The sequence below is a fragment of the Oryzias melastigma genome, linkage group LG20, assembly GCF_002922805.2.
Source record: "Oryzias melastigma strain HK-1 linkage group LG20, ASM292280v2, whole genome shotgun sequence".
Classification (NCBI taxonomy): Eukaryota; Metazoa; Chordata; class Actinopteri; order Beloniformes; family Adrianichthyidae; genus Oryzias; species Oryzias melastigma.
The window spans coordinates 24,268,936-24,282,990 of record NC_050531.1 but is presented as its reverse complement, the minus strand read 5'-3'; the positions used below and the strand labels follow the sequence as shown (position 1 = coordinate 24,282,990).

The 14,055-nt window shown below is 40.9% G+C and overlaps 1 protein-coding gene and 1 long non-coding RNA gene across 4 annotated transcripts in view; one reads left to right on the top strand and one right to left on the bottom strand.

Moving 5' to 3' along the window:
- The window catches only part of palmdb (palmdelphin b), a 43,640-nt gene that overhangs the window by 18,312 nt on the left and 11,273 nt on the right, over window positions 1-14,055 (top strand). Inside the window, exon 8 of one of the 3 annotated variants that reach the window (XM_036217480.1) lies at window positions 929-4,498. The exons of the other annotated variants lie outside the window; for them this stretch is intronic. Coding sequence (XP_036073373.1) covers window positions 929-2,007 — 1,079 coding nt within the window. The 3' untranslated portion in view covers window positions 2,008-4,498. Of the gene's footprint in view, window positions 1-928; window positions 4,499-14,055 lie in introns of those variants that run through there. 3 annotated transcript variants of the gene reach the window in all.
- LOC112139050 overlaps window positions 23-14,055 on the bottom strand; it is a 32,813-nt gene continuing 18,780 nt past the window's right edge. The window contains exon 2 of the long non-coding RNA XR_002917892.2: window positions 23-1,615. This is a non-coding gene — a long non-coding RNA (uncharacterized LOC112139050). The remainder of the gene's footprint in view (window positions 1,616-14,055) is intronic.

Sequence of the window (14,055 nt, the reverse complement as noted above, 5' to 3'; positions counted from 1 at the left end):
GCATCAAAAATGACTGACACCGTTTTTTTTATTTTTTTATTATAATTGTGGAGCAATTCCATTTTACTGTGAATGAATACATGTCTGTGGACTTTAGTTTTGAAGTCATGTAAAATAGAATAAAAAACAGTGGGTTTTTCTGAAAATGTGGGAGAAAACAGCTGCTGGGCATGTTGTTAATCAGTATATAGAAGAGCTGCTGTCAAGCATAACGAAGGATGAAATCCCTTTTCCTGTCCGTTTGTGGAGCTGCTGTGAAAAGGCATGAACAGCTGCAGATGACTCATGCTGAGCAGCAGATCTCAGTCTTAGTCCAGGACCTCAGCTCTGGACACACCAGCTCCACTCTTTAAAGTCACTGTGTAAATTACTAGAGTGGTCACAAACCTAACTTCCTAGTGCATTTGAATGCAACAAATGTCCTATTGGTTGTAACAGTAAGACAAGTGTTCATTGAAAGCGTGCCTGCGTGTGAGGGGACAGTCTGTGAACGGTGGTCCTGCATGGATGACACATTTCTCTGCTCCCACACACTTCATTCAAAACTCTGTTAGTCACACTCAGGGCTCTGCAGAGCTGAAGAGTGCATTCTAGAACACTGACAGGTGAGCAACAAGTGGAGCAGAGTTCTTGAGGATCAGGATCACAGGTGTGGCTGATCCTCTAAAGGAAATAAGTCTCACTCTGCCAGAATGTTCTAGAAAGGATTTGGCTTCATTTGGTCAGCAGAACATTTCTGCAAAGTAAATAATTCTGGATGCTAAAATGGGCGGGGGGGCTCCTCCATTCACTTTAACAGCAGCTTGAAGATCACGTCTCAGTCATTCTCTCACTGTTTCAAACAAACCCCAATCTGATGTTCATGGATTGTTTCTTTTTAATGTCTTGTGTGTCAAATCCTGGAATTTGAATGTTTTCTCTTTTACAGCCACCTTCGCTATAGAAATCAGTGTTGAACACGACCAGCAAACAGGCAGGAGTCATGTGGTCTCCACAGCAACTATAAACCCAAACTCCATTCAAGAGAGGGGTCTGAAGGTGTTTGATGACGGGCGAAAGTCTGTGTTTGCACTGCGGTCAGACGGGGGCAAAGTGAACAGAGACCCTGTTGGACAGATGACGACCACACAAGTAGAAGAGCTTCTGCTGCAGGCAGCAGAGCAGAAGCTGCCCACTGAGGTGCAGTACCACCAACCGGTGTTCTCAGCTCCATACACAGGGACCGGCAAGCCCACTCGTGGAACACAAACACAGAGACGTAGAGATGGATGTCAAGTTTTTGAAGAGGAAACTCCATGTATTCAACCCCTCCAAGAACAGAGAGCCCCTTCAAAAATCCCACAACATCCTCCTGCAAGAGTTCAGATGTCTGGGCATGAAAGTGAGCTGCCACTGTCAGATATTACCAAACATTCAACCTTTAATGGGAATTGGATTTCCAATCCAAACTGTGATGACACAATTCCAGAAGGACCCACCTTCATGAAAACAAGAGCAAGCGCCACAGAATCTGTCCCAGTGTGCGTCACAGTCCAGTCTGAGGGAGCGCCTGTCCACTCACAGCCAGAATCCACGCCTTCAGACCCCAGCCCCTTCAGGAACCATCAGCCGGTTTCTGTCAACACAGGGTCAGAGGAGCATCAGTCTGAATCCATCACAATGATCTTCATGGGTTATGAGAACGCAGATGAACACGAGGACAACGTTCAAGCTGAGATAGTCATTATAGGACACAGCGATGATGAAGATAATGAGGAAAATGTTGAAAAGGAACCTCAGACTGAGGAGTGCGTCTCATACCATCCAGAAGGACACAGAAGTAAGATTTACCAACCTAAAGTGGGCAAAGCCAAGATTGGCCCGGTCATTTCTACTGACACAAGCTGGGATGACCTGGAGCTCCACAAGCCAACCTTCATCCACAGGCCGGGAAAACGGAGCCCCCACAGCCAGGGACAGGAAGGGGAGGAGTCAGGAGGCCCAAGCACAACAACATGGAGAAGATGAAGCTCTGCTCAGCAGGCGGGGGGGGGTCAGTTCTGTTTAACCAAACGCTCAGAACAGGAGCACACAAACCTGCTTTGCTGATTTCTCTATTCACTGTGCCTTGGACTTTGAATAGCTTTGCTGTCACCTCCTGTCCAATCATTGCACAAGTTCATAACTTGAGTTCTGCCTTACCTCTGAATAAATGAAGGAAATTTGATTTTTTTAACCTAATCATATTGAAATAACAATTTATAGGAGGATAATACAAAATAGTTATTTCTGGATGTCAGTAGTTTTTGGTTTGGGTTTTGGAGAGGACCACTATCAGGACAGAAATGATCTGTTTCCTGCTCTAGTCACTAGTTTAGTGTAACTGACTCGACACTTTCAAGATGGAGAGTCTAGTCTGTCATAAAGTGCAGAGTAAACGTTCTCAACTTTCACAGCATAGGTCCACGATAATGATGCTCGACTTTCCAGTTCCTCTGTGTGATGAAAGAGAACTACGTTGTTTAACATCAAATAAAACTTAAACTTTCACTGCATAGGGATAATAAAAGAGTTCGTGGATTGATGTAGTTAGTAAATAAACTATTGTAAGAGATATACTGGTACATCTCAAAAAGTAAATGCATGAAAACTAAATATCATGAAAAGGTTGATAGTTTTTTGTCATTTATTTTAAATAGTCTTTACACATATGTTGAATGCATTTATTTTTTGTAAATGGAATGATTATGACTTACATTTAGCTCAAAACCAAAATTTAATGTCACAGAAAATGTGAATATTTTGAGAAAAATCAGTGCCCCACACGGTCCATCAGAGCAACTCAAGCACCTGCAATGGCCTCCCAGGTCTCCAAATCAGGGAGTAAAATTCACGTTAGCGAACAGGCCTTGAGCAAAATAGATTCCTGAGTGAGTCGCACGGGTAAAATCATGGTATATTTAAGTGGTATATACTTGTATAGAACTTTTATACCTTCCTCAAAAGCCAGAAGTGCTTTACAGTCACAGTCCTTCACACTCTGCTGCAGAACACAGGTGCTAACCTTTAACCACCAGAGGCTAGGTGGGGGTCAGTGTCTTCCCCAAGGACACTTTGACTCGTGGGCGGTCAAGGCAGGAATCAAACTTGTAATCTAATCAACGGTCGACCACCCTACTGGTGCACCACCATGAAAACCTAAAAACAGCTTTGGATTGATTTCTTTGTTTTAAATATGATTGATATAAAATATAAAGCTGGAGCCTGATGATAATGTGTCCAAAAAAGTAAAAACACAATATCTCTATGAATCTTAAAACACCTGTTGTTTATTTACACAGACACACAATGCCTCGGTGATATAAAACAGATCGGTGGACTTTATCATTACATGCAGCACTGGTGGAGTAGCATTATTTGTTTGACTCCTGATCCTTGGAATCTTTCAACTTTCATCAGCACATCAATACTGTACATCAACACCAGTCAACTTCAGGATGGGATTCAGGTGCTTGTGTGTGGGCCTTGAGTGCAGCTTTGTTTTATTTATCCTCATTGCAGAGAAAACTTGCTCACAAAGATTTGTGGTTTCAAACATGCAATCCCATTTTGCAGAGAAGGCTGTCAAGTCGGGGTAACCTGGTAGGAGATTCTGATGAGATTCTGCTCTTCAATTCCAAGTCACATTATCCAAGTCTATTATGTCAAGTTGTATGACAACTTTGTTGTACTCTTGGAGCTGTGTGTCAAAGTTATGGAACATCCACCATGAATGGAAGGTCCTGCATCCATTTTGATGAATTAAATTTCAACACTGACTTCTTTCATGAACTATTGAATCTCTTGTAAATCATAGAAGCGCCTCTGCACAGCACCTTAGCCTAACCCTCTTGCCTAAGTTAGTATGTCTTAAAGTGGTGCAGGATTCAGTCCACACTTGTATCCTCCAGGTGGATCCCCCACATTCCTTTAAAAGTATGAAAGGGAATCAAAGAAGAGGGCCACAGATGTGGTGTTTCTGTCTGAGAAGGCTGTCAAACTGATGCCTCATGATCAGATGCAATGAACAGTTTTGATGGCAACCTTCATGAGGTCATCCACCTTTAAGATTCCCTGTGATGAAAATCGTGTTTTTAGAATGTCTTTGTGGCCTTTTTCCTAATGATGGAGGACATTTATAAAGAAAAGTAAGCTCAAAATGGCCTTTCTGAGTATTTGCAGTGTTACTCAGAAGAAAACTCTCCAGTGTCTCCTTGCAGGATTTTTAAAGCATTTGGCGTTAATATGTTTGTCAGCAGTTTATATGAGAAATATCTTGAGGTTCTTCTTGGAATTAATTCACAACATGATATTTGAAATGAATTTGATAGTTGATGGTGAATTTTGTTTTTTGACACATTCATTCAGCTCTCCTTTAGATTCTCTTTCCCTAATTATGTTCAGCGATGGGTAAACTGCTGCCATTTCAAGTATTTATTATGGCCTGTCAAACTGAAATAAACTATATTGATAACCCTTATCAATATTTTCTTTTCCCTGTAAGTCTAGATCCTCTTTGGTGAAATTTTAGAACTCCTTGTTCTACTGTAGTTCCTACTGTATGCCACGGTGAGCACAATTTTGTCTGAACAGTTTTCCGTTTTACTAGAGCAACTTTGTCATCAAGTTTATTGTTAAACTGCTGGATGTCAACAGATTAGCTTGAAATGTTTGGTTATGTGTTTAAAAATGTGTGAGAACATTTGCAATGACTTCAGGGTTCAGACAGCATCTTCTTTCAGGAACTTATTATAGCACTTGAAAGAACAGATGCATGATCTTAGATGCCCAAATCCACAGCAAAGGTCATACTTACCAGCAACAACCCCCCCACACCTTGCACCATTCAAAAATGAGTAAATGTTCCAGGATCTGAAACTCTGGCTCTTCTTTACCAGAGATTTGTGTATTTGCACCCACGTTTTTTGTAAAGCAAGGCAATGTTAGGCTTCAATGCTGACAGGTGTGAGCCAACTGCAGCTTTCTGCACTGCAGGGGGTGTTACACTCAAGACCCCACTCGGAAACTCCACCACATTAAAAGACTTTCAAGACAAGCTGTCGTACTGGGCATGGCATTATGCAACTGAGGAGAAACAGAGGACAGGAACAAAATAACATATACACTAGAACTGGATCGTTAGGACAGAAGAGGGACCAAACACTGACTGTAATATAGTTTGAATTCTGGTCTTTCATCTGGCTTGTTGTTGCTTTAGGAGAAATCTAGATCATTTCACTCAGGAGGAAACCAACATGAGCAAAATAAATATGCTCAGTGAATCTGATCAAAGAGTTTGGATGTTCTCCTTGTGTATGTTGTCCAAACACATCCGTTACAGGTGATACTAAATTGCCCCAAAGATGTGAATGTGAGTGTGTGGTTGTCTCAGTGCAGTGGGGAACTGTTTGACCTTCAGTAGCTGGGTCGGTTTCCGCAACACAAATGAGATCTCAACCAGTTTAGAAATGGGCAGATGGATCCAGTCAAAAGACTTAGGGTGCATATGTACTCTGAATTTATGAGAAACACCTTGGTTGTTGTTTGTTCAACAGCCGTCACTGTATTTTAAACAAGGTTGCATGAATTGAATATGAAAGTAAAAGATCATTTTAGAGACAAGATATGCACTGGAACAAAGTCCAGACCTCGGCTCATTTGTGTGGTAAGCTTTGCATGAAAGAGACTGCAGGTTTGCTCTGAAAGGGTGTCTGAAGAGGCGGGCAGCTGAGTGAGACAGAGCTGTTGTTCCAGAGAAGATGAAAAGGACTGTCCTTGGTCCACTTCGGTGCCATTTCTGTCGCTAAAGCTTTTTCAAAACGACTACAGAAAATGGATAAAAAATCAGATCATCAGAAGTCTGAAAGGCGTCGATTATACCAATCCTCACCTCAACACGTTTTGTCTTCTCCATTTTTATTTGGCCATTTCACACAAACATTAATTTAAAATAATGCATGAATTTTATATATCTGTATTAAAATGTGTGTTACATAACGGTATGACTGACTTCTAAAATAATTTATATAGTAGATTTCACCTCCTCCCCATCCGTCCTCTTCATTTGGGGGTGACCCACAGTTGAAATGACCCCCCCACTGACAGGAGCACGTGTAGCTGCAGGAAGCGCTAATTCGCTGGTGTCATACCAGTCAAACCAATGTCAAACCAGCCCTTTTTTTTTTTTTAACTGCCGCGCCGGGCGACAGCCCGAACGATTCGAACCTGAACCCACTGCTACTCCATCTGAGTCCATGAGACTTTGAGGCTGCAGCTCCTCACACATCTCACAGTCTGTGTTAAAACTGAGCAGCTGTGCAGCAGTGTCCTGCAGCTCTGAGCTCTCTTCCAGTGGTGATGAAGAAAGTCCAATTCTTCTGTCTTCTGCTGCAGCTGGACACCAGAGCAGCCCTGAGTCTCCGCCCGCATGAACCAATGTTCAGATATTTGAGCTGCGCTGCTCAAATTGGGCTGCTGCCAGACCAACATGCTGCGCCCGATGCTCAAATCACGCTGCAGGACCTCAGATGGCGTCTATAGCATTGCCGTATGGATGATTGCAATTCACATAAGGTCTGAACCAGCAGGTAAAAAAAAGTAAAGAATCGGCTCCCATCATTTGAGAGTCGGCTCTTTCAACTCCCTACCAGGCAGCAAGACAGGTGAGAGGATTCTACCAGATTACCTGGCAAGAGTGCCTTCTGATGGGGAAGGAGTATGTTATGACCTTCACCCTCCCTTAGACTGGAGTCCAGACAGTCAAGACCGCTGTCTTTTAGAAACCTATAGAGAGAGCTAAAGCTTAGAGCTGCCAAGGGACAGCCACCAAATCTTAATGATTTAGAAATCATTGGATTAAGATCCGGTCCTACTGGCTTAAAAATTCATCCCCGTGGTACAGACGCTGTTAGCAGTGGACTGGTAGTGCAACGGCTGAGATGTGGCTGCAGAATAGACGGATGTACACGCGGTACAAAATTTGGCTGCCGTTACACACGGAAAAATGTTTAGAACTGCCCAAAAATTGAGACCACGGGTGACTGTGTGCGGTACCAGCGGTACCACCATGCAATGGCCGTGGAACAGCAGTGCAACAGCAGTTTCAGTGCGAGATCGGTGCAATAAATCAAAATAAGTCCACCTAAATGCAAAATGCAATAATGTTGAGGGAAGTTGTTGTCTTGAATTCCAGAGAGCAAGTGTGAGAATCCACCTGAGGTTTCCGCTTTTCAAGGCGAGGAGTTGCCGCACTTCAGCCGACGACGAGCCATTCTTACCCGTGATTAGGCAGTGGAGTGGCTATTTTCCGTCCACGCTAATCCATGATTGGGCAGTAGAACGGCTGCAGTTAGACACGATGCAGCAGTGGTAACTTGGCCTCAAAATAACACGTGTGTGTGCATGTGAACCCCTTGTTGGTGTTGCCATGGGAGGATGTGCTTACATGCGATTAAGCAGTACTATAGCAGTGGAATGGACTCTGGCGTCTGTATCACTGCTATTCCACTAAAATGCATTTATCAATCAATTTGACCAAAAGGTAGCACGTCTAAGTGGTTGTGGCAGATTTTCCAGAATTTTTTCCCTGTGATAGGGCGTCAAAACCTGTGGGACCGGGCCTTAAAAAGAGTGGACACACATTCCTCCTGGTATGTGCATAAACCTCCTCATCAACTATGACTGCTGTTATTGCTGATAAGAGTTTTGCCACAAAGTAGTAAGTCTCTCAGGCAAAAGGGACCAAATAAATCTTTTCTCCACGATATGAGCTCCCATCAGCCTGATGAAAAAGCCAAATGTGGTTAACTGCCAAAGAGATCTGGAATGAACAGACCTGAGATGAGGCGGCGCCACATCAGATGTAGAATTCACAGATAACAGGCCGGACAATTCAGAAATCGTGGTTTCACAAGGACTGGTTTTCCTGCCTCCAGTTTAACTTACAGAGCTGCTGCAGGATCCAGAACCTCACAAAGATTGTTTTTGTGTCTGACTATTACTATATTAAAACAAATCGTAATATAGAATTACAAAAACTCAAAATGTTTTCATCCAGTGTTGCCTGAACAACAACGTGTTCTCCAATGTCCCTCCAAAAAACCCGTCTGCTCCTCTGACGCAGCTCTGACACACGAGCAGGTGGTGGAGATCAGCCCTGCTGGGGGACTGCAAGCATGAGAACCAGATTAGGTTTTCATCAGAGACAGCTCAAATATTGGCTGCCTCCAGTGGACTCCCACCTCCCTCCTTCAAGCAGCCGTCCAATCAGATGCTGGAGCAGCGAGGCAGAGCTGCCAGCACAGGGATGCTCTCAGAAACACAGCAGTGGACTTTGCATTAGCCTGCCACTTTGTTTCAGGTAGGTCCACTCGCTCATCTCATCTCACACATGCACAGACTCTCCTCTGCAGAGTGTCCGTCAACACTGCTTCAAAGATTCAGCCGCTGAGCTGAAGGGATCCGAGGGTTTAGTGTGGGTTTGAACGGAGGGATGCAGCAGAGCTCAGAGCAGAGGACTGTCATTGATGCTGTGCTGGCTGTCTTTTCCTAGTTGTTGGTGTTCGGGGGTCTTGGTGCTCGGAGTTTTTTGAGAAATGTTAGATTTTTCAAAATCCAGCTTAGAGGCATGTGGATGAAAATGTACCTTCTGGTTCTGTTTTTCCTTTTCCCTCCATTCCTGCAGAGGCAGCATTTGAAGACACATATTTTAATAAGGATATTTCAGAAATGTCATTACATGTTTTGCGTTAAAACTTTTATTTCATAGCTAGAAAAGCAAGGAAAACAAAATTATTGTGTAAATTATGTAAACATGTTAATTATAGACAACACACTTCCAGTCTACGGGGAGCACTTTTTTCTGCAATCTCCTAGTACATTTGAATAATATATATTCTAATAAATATGACTGGTAATATTCATATTGCAAATTTAGTCACTTATAAAATATACTTTTTGTCAAATAAAATAGCAGCTTTTTTCGCATTTTGCAGATATAAGTATTATTTCTGACAAGAGAAATAGTTGAAAGACTAAAGTGTCTCCTCCAGAATGCTGATGTTCTTCATCCTGTTAGCAGTGTTTGATGCTTTTAGTGTTAACCTGTGGGCTGTCATATTTTGTGTACAGTTTTCTTTTTGTATCTGCATGACGGACTGATGTTTCTTTCAAAGTACCAGGCTGTTGACCATCCAGATGCTTTACCTTTAAAATTATCATTATTTCTATTATTATTCATCAAAGCAAAGGCATGGATCAGTTGTGCTTGCTCTCAGATAAACTCACAATAATAAACAACTCAATAAGGTTAATGTTGTTACTCAACAGTTGAATGTCTTGTCTTGGGAAAGATCTGGTGAGTGCAGAGAGAAAAGATCATATTGTCAGACATTAAAAGATTATTTAGTTATTTATTTATTTGCAACGGTAGATGAAAAGTTTTTGGTCAACAACTGAAGTTCCTCTCAGTTCTTTGTTACACCGTGTCCCCTCATATTGTGGTTCACCTTTTACGGTCTGTTTCTCACTGTATTCCCTTAGCTGTTAATGACAGAGGTCAACCACTGTCTGTAATTCTTCGCTCGGTTTTTCACGCTCTTTCTGCTGGTCCATTCTTCCCTACAGATCTCCTCTAAAGCTGGGATGTTTGAAGCTGTCACTAGGCAACACAAACTCTCAACTCCCTCCAAAGGTCTTATATGAGGTTGAGGTCTGGCTATAAGCCACTCAGGATGTTGAATGCGTTTTACTAAGTTTGTCTTGAATTGTCTGGTGGTGTGTTTTAGGATCAATGTCGTGCTGAAAGAATAAGACCCGTATCCTCTATAACACCCTTTCCTGGATTAAACAGAATGTTGTGAATAAGTGACATAAAGGGATTAAATGTATTAATGATTATAATTGCAGGCCTCTGTGTATTTGGTTTCTTTATGTGTTCTTCCGTTGGGCTATTGGTGGCAGACTAAATACTTTTTGCTCCTCGATAAAACCTTTTGAAAAGCTTGATGTGAAGGAACTTGGGAAAGATCTGGTGAGTGCAGAGAGAAAAGATCATATTCATATTCACAGCAGAATCCATGATAAAAAAAATGTGACCTTGTGTTCTTGATTCATCTAAAACTTATCTTTTAAATTTTATTTTGGAAGAAAAATATATACATTAGTGTTAGGCAAAATCCCATGAGATCTCCTTTTCCGATTGGTGTTTGAACTGATAGGCAGTACTTACAGACTGATACAAAAACAGAATTAAAACTGTGCCTCGAGTACTGGACTGAGACCGACTTGAACCATTGAAAGAAAATACGATTTTACTCTTCAAACTGCCATAGATTTTCAATTCTTTTATATTTTGATCAAAGGAAGTGAGCAATGACATATCCTCAGTCTCCCAGGCCGTATTGTTTTTCTTTCCTTTAAGTTCCAGTTAAAGTTCAAGGTAAAGAAAGCAAACCTCATGTCTGGGGCTGCACAGTGGTGCATTGGTTTGCAGTCTTGCATCACAGTGAGACGTTCTGGTTCCAATCCCTGCTGGGTTCTTTCAGTGTGGAGTTTGCATGTTCTAATCTTGCATTTGTGGGTTTCCTCCAGGCCCTCTGGTTTCCTCCCACAGTTCAAAAATATGGTTCATAGGTCAATTGATGATCCTAAATTGCCCCTAGATGTAAATGTGTGTGTGTGTATGAGCATGTGTGGCCCTGCGATAGACTGGTGACCTGCCTGGCATTGCCCAACAAAAGCAGTTACAAACTCCAGCAAACCTGTTAGCCAAAACAGATTTAGCTGGTTCATAAGATGCCTAGATAGAAAACTGCAGATCTGCCCCAGTATAGCCAACACCAAACCAAAATCCCCCCAAAAATAGACAGTCGGGTTGTACTTGTCCTCTACAAACTCTAGCCAATGACTCGTTTCCCTCACGTGTCTGCGTAAAGTGCACCTTTAATTAGGGCCCCCACTCCCTTTTCAGGTGACCTTGTACTGAAACATCTGTGCATGCATTAAAGCCACACATTAAAAAAATGACTACACTTTGGTTTAAAAAAATCCTATGACTCATAGGCCAGTAGAGCTTTAGACATCATGGAGAGAAAAGACAAGAAAATAACGCAGATCATTTGATAAGCCAAAGATTTAGACAAACTTCTCTTTGACAATGCTACAATGTTCACTTATAGGAAGATTGCAATGACTGAACCTTATTTCCCTGTTACACTTCTAAAAGCACAAATAAACCCCCAAAACATGGAGTATTTGGATTTGATGTTCAGACTGGAACAGTTCTGAATCATATTGTTTTTAGAATATTGAACTCTCGATCGTCTCCATTGATAACAGCTTGAGACAATCAAATATAATATTTGAACAACATATTTTTATGTGAATTTTCTAAGGATAAAACCTTTTTGAATTACTATTATTACTAACTAATGGGTGATGGTCCCACACTTCATCAGCACAAGCAAAGAGAAAGGACTGTGGTGCTCAACACTGGTTTTCAGAAGAAGGGAGGCTGTTAGACTTCTACATTATGAGCAGAAATCTGAACATATATGTAGGATACCTACAAACTCCCAAAGGGAGCTTGTGTGGTGGCAGAAACAGACTGAGCGCCATGGTAACCATCAGCAAGCCTGGCACTTACTGCAGTGCTCAGCTGTCACTGTGTCCACCTCCCCCACATCGCTTCATCAGCAGACTGCTAAATGTGATTAGAACCAGGACTGCATAAAAATTGTGTGAAAAACCCTTGATAGAAGCAGAAAAACTATGCCTGAAACTACATAAACAAAACGGGGAGAAGGGTTTATCACATAAAAACAAAAATCTCCACGTGTGCTTGCATGTATCTCCACCTGTAGGAGCCTCAATCACAATTCACTCTTCTAATGTGTCATTGGACCAATGTCCACAAAACCAGATGACCAGATTGCTAATTGGCTATAGTGTAGGCTGTGGAAAGAGATCCAGCATCCTGAAACAACCCAGCACACCACTGCTGGCAGGCAAAGCACACATGGAACACTACAACCAAATAGCTGGAATAATATACAGAATATGTACTCAAAACCCCAAAGGTTAAAATGAAAAAAAAAACCTCTGAAAGTGTTACAGAATGAGAGGGCAAAGATCCTGATAGACTTGTAGATCCAGACGGACAGGATGGTAATGGAACCAACCAGACATTGTAGTGGTGGATAAAGAACAGAGGAAAGTCGTTGTGGTGGATGTGGCAGTACCAAGTCATGGTAACATCAAGAAGAAGGAACATGAGAAACTGGAGAAATGCCAGGGACTCAGAGAGGAACTGGAGAAAGATTGAAGGTGAACGTGAAAGTGGTGCCCGTGGTAATTGGAGCACTCGGGACATTTCAGTCAAGAAAAGCGCAGGGCTTGGGTAGGAAACCACCAAATATACATCATTTCCTTGCCCTCATAGAATAAAGCATTATTGATCCCACATAGAGGAAATTACAATGTTATCATATGTACAGTACATACTAGGGATGTCCCGATCCGATCACTTGATCGGAAATCGGGCCCGATCGGGCGGTTGATGACTCGATCAAAATCGGACATAGTCCCCCGATCAATATTGGATATTTCAGTTATTCTTATTATGATCAGCACTTTATATTTCAGGCCTATTATTCTGGATAAATACCCCACTGGAAGTCTGCATGTCATGAACAGATCACAAAATGTCAATGCCAGAAAACGCAGCAGAAAACGGCAGGAGTGTAAACAGGACGCTAATATAAACAATTCAGTCAAGCTAGCGATATGATCCCAGATTCAGACTTCTGGGATCAATAACTCTTTTAAACTGACAGCAAGTGTCTCTACTGGTTTGTCTTAACGTAAATGTAAAGGCATTTTAACAGAAAAAGACAGAGTTTCTGTTTCTTTTTAATGTGAAGCTCTTCATGCTGCAGACAGACAGACGGCTAAACAGCAGCTGCTAACTGCTAAATGCTAGCGCCGTGATTTAACTCCTTAGGACCTGAGCTGTCCTTTGATATGCCTGTTTTATTTATCTGACAAAACTTTATTAAAAATAATTACTGTGGTAATAAAACCAAAAATATAATGTCTTAATAACTTAAAAAAAGAATCAAATAGTCTTTTTAAAAAAAAGAAACTAATAAATGGTTCTTTTTTTCTTTCTTTCTTTTTTCAAATAAATGATATCAGCTATTCATGAACACTCATCAAATTTAATGCTAAAACAAAGTCATAATTTATTTTTAAGAATTTTAAATGAGGACAGGAATCACATTTGATTAAAAATGTTCAATAGTTCTAAAGATGTTAAAGCTAAAGTCACTAAACTTTCTCACATGACTAATTATCACTTATATAACAAGAAAATTGTATTTTTTTCCTAGTTTATATTTGCTGTATTTTTACTTGTTTATTAAAGCTACTTCACAGAAGTGTTTTATTTAAGTTTTTAATGATAAAAGAAGGTTAAGGAAATATAAATAAGGGACGACACAAATCTCTTTATTCAATTTATTCCTGTTTTAAATGTCTTATAAAAGTATCGGATCGGGACTCTGTATCGGCAGTAGGGCTGCCACAAACGATTATTTCAATAGTCGAACAATCTCCGACTATTTTTTTCGATTAGTCGACTAATCGGTTCGTGCGGCGACTGGATGTAAAACACACATCTTAACCGTCATTATCTTTAAACTTGAGGTCTTTAAGCTACATTCTAACTAAAATAAAGACAATATCCTTTAATGAATCATGCAGCTTTTCTCCTTCATTTGTTTCTGGCATTAAAACAAGACTTAAATCAAATGAGGTAATCTGAATCAACTACAGAAAACGTATTAAAAGTTTTCTGTTTTATGTATTAAAAAAATATGTTTTAAAGCTTTAAAACATATATTTAATAAAACATTTATCAAGTATTTCAAAAGCTATTTGCAGATATATAAACACTCAAAATATTTGCTCACTGAGGCCCATTTATTAAAGCAAAACACTGATAACATGTTTGAACTCAATATATACATAAAACCTGAG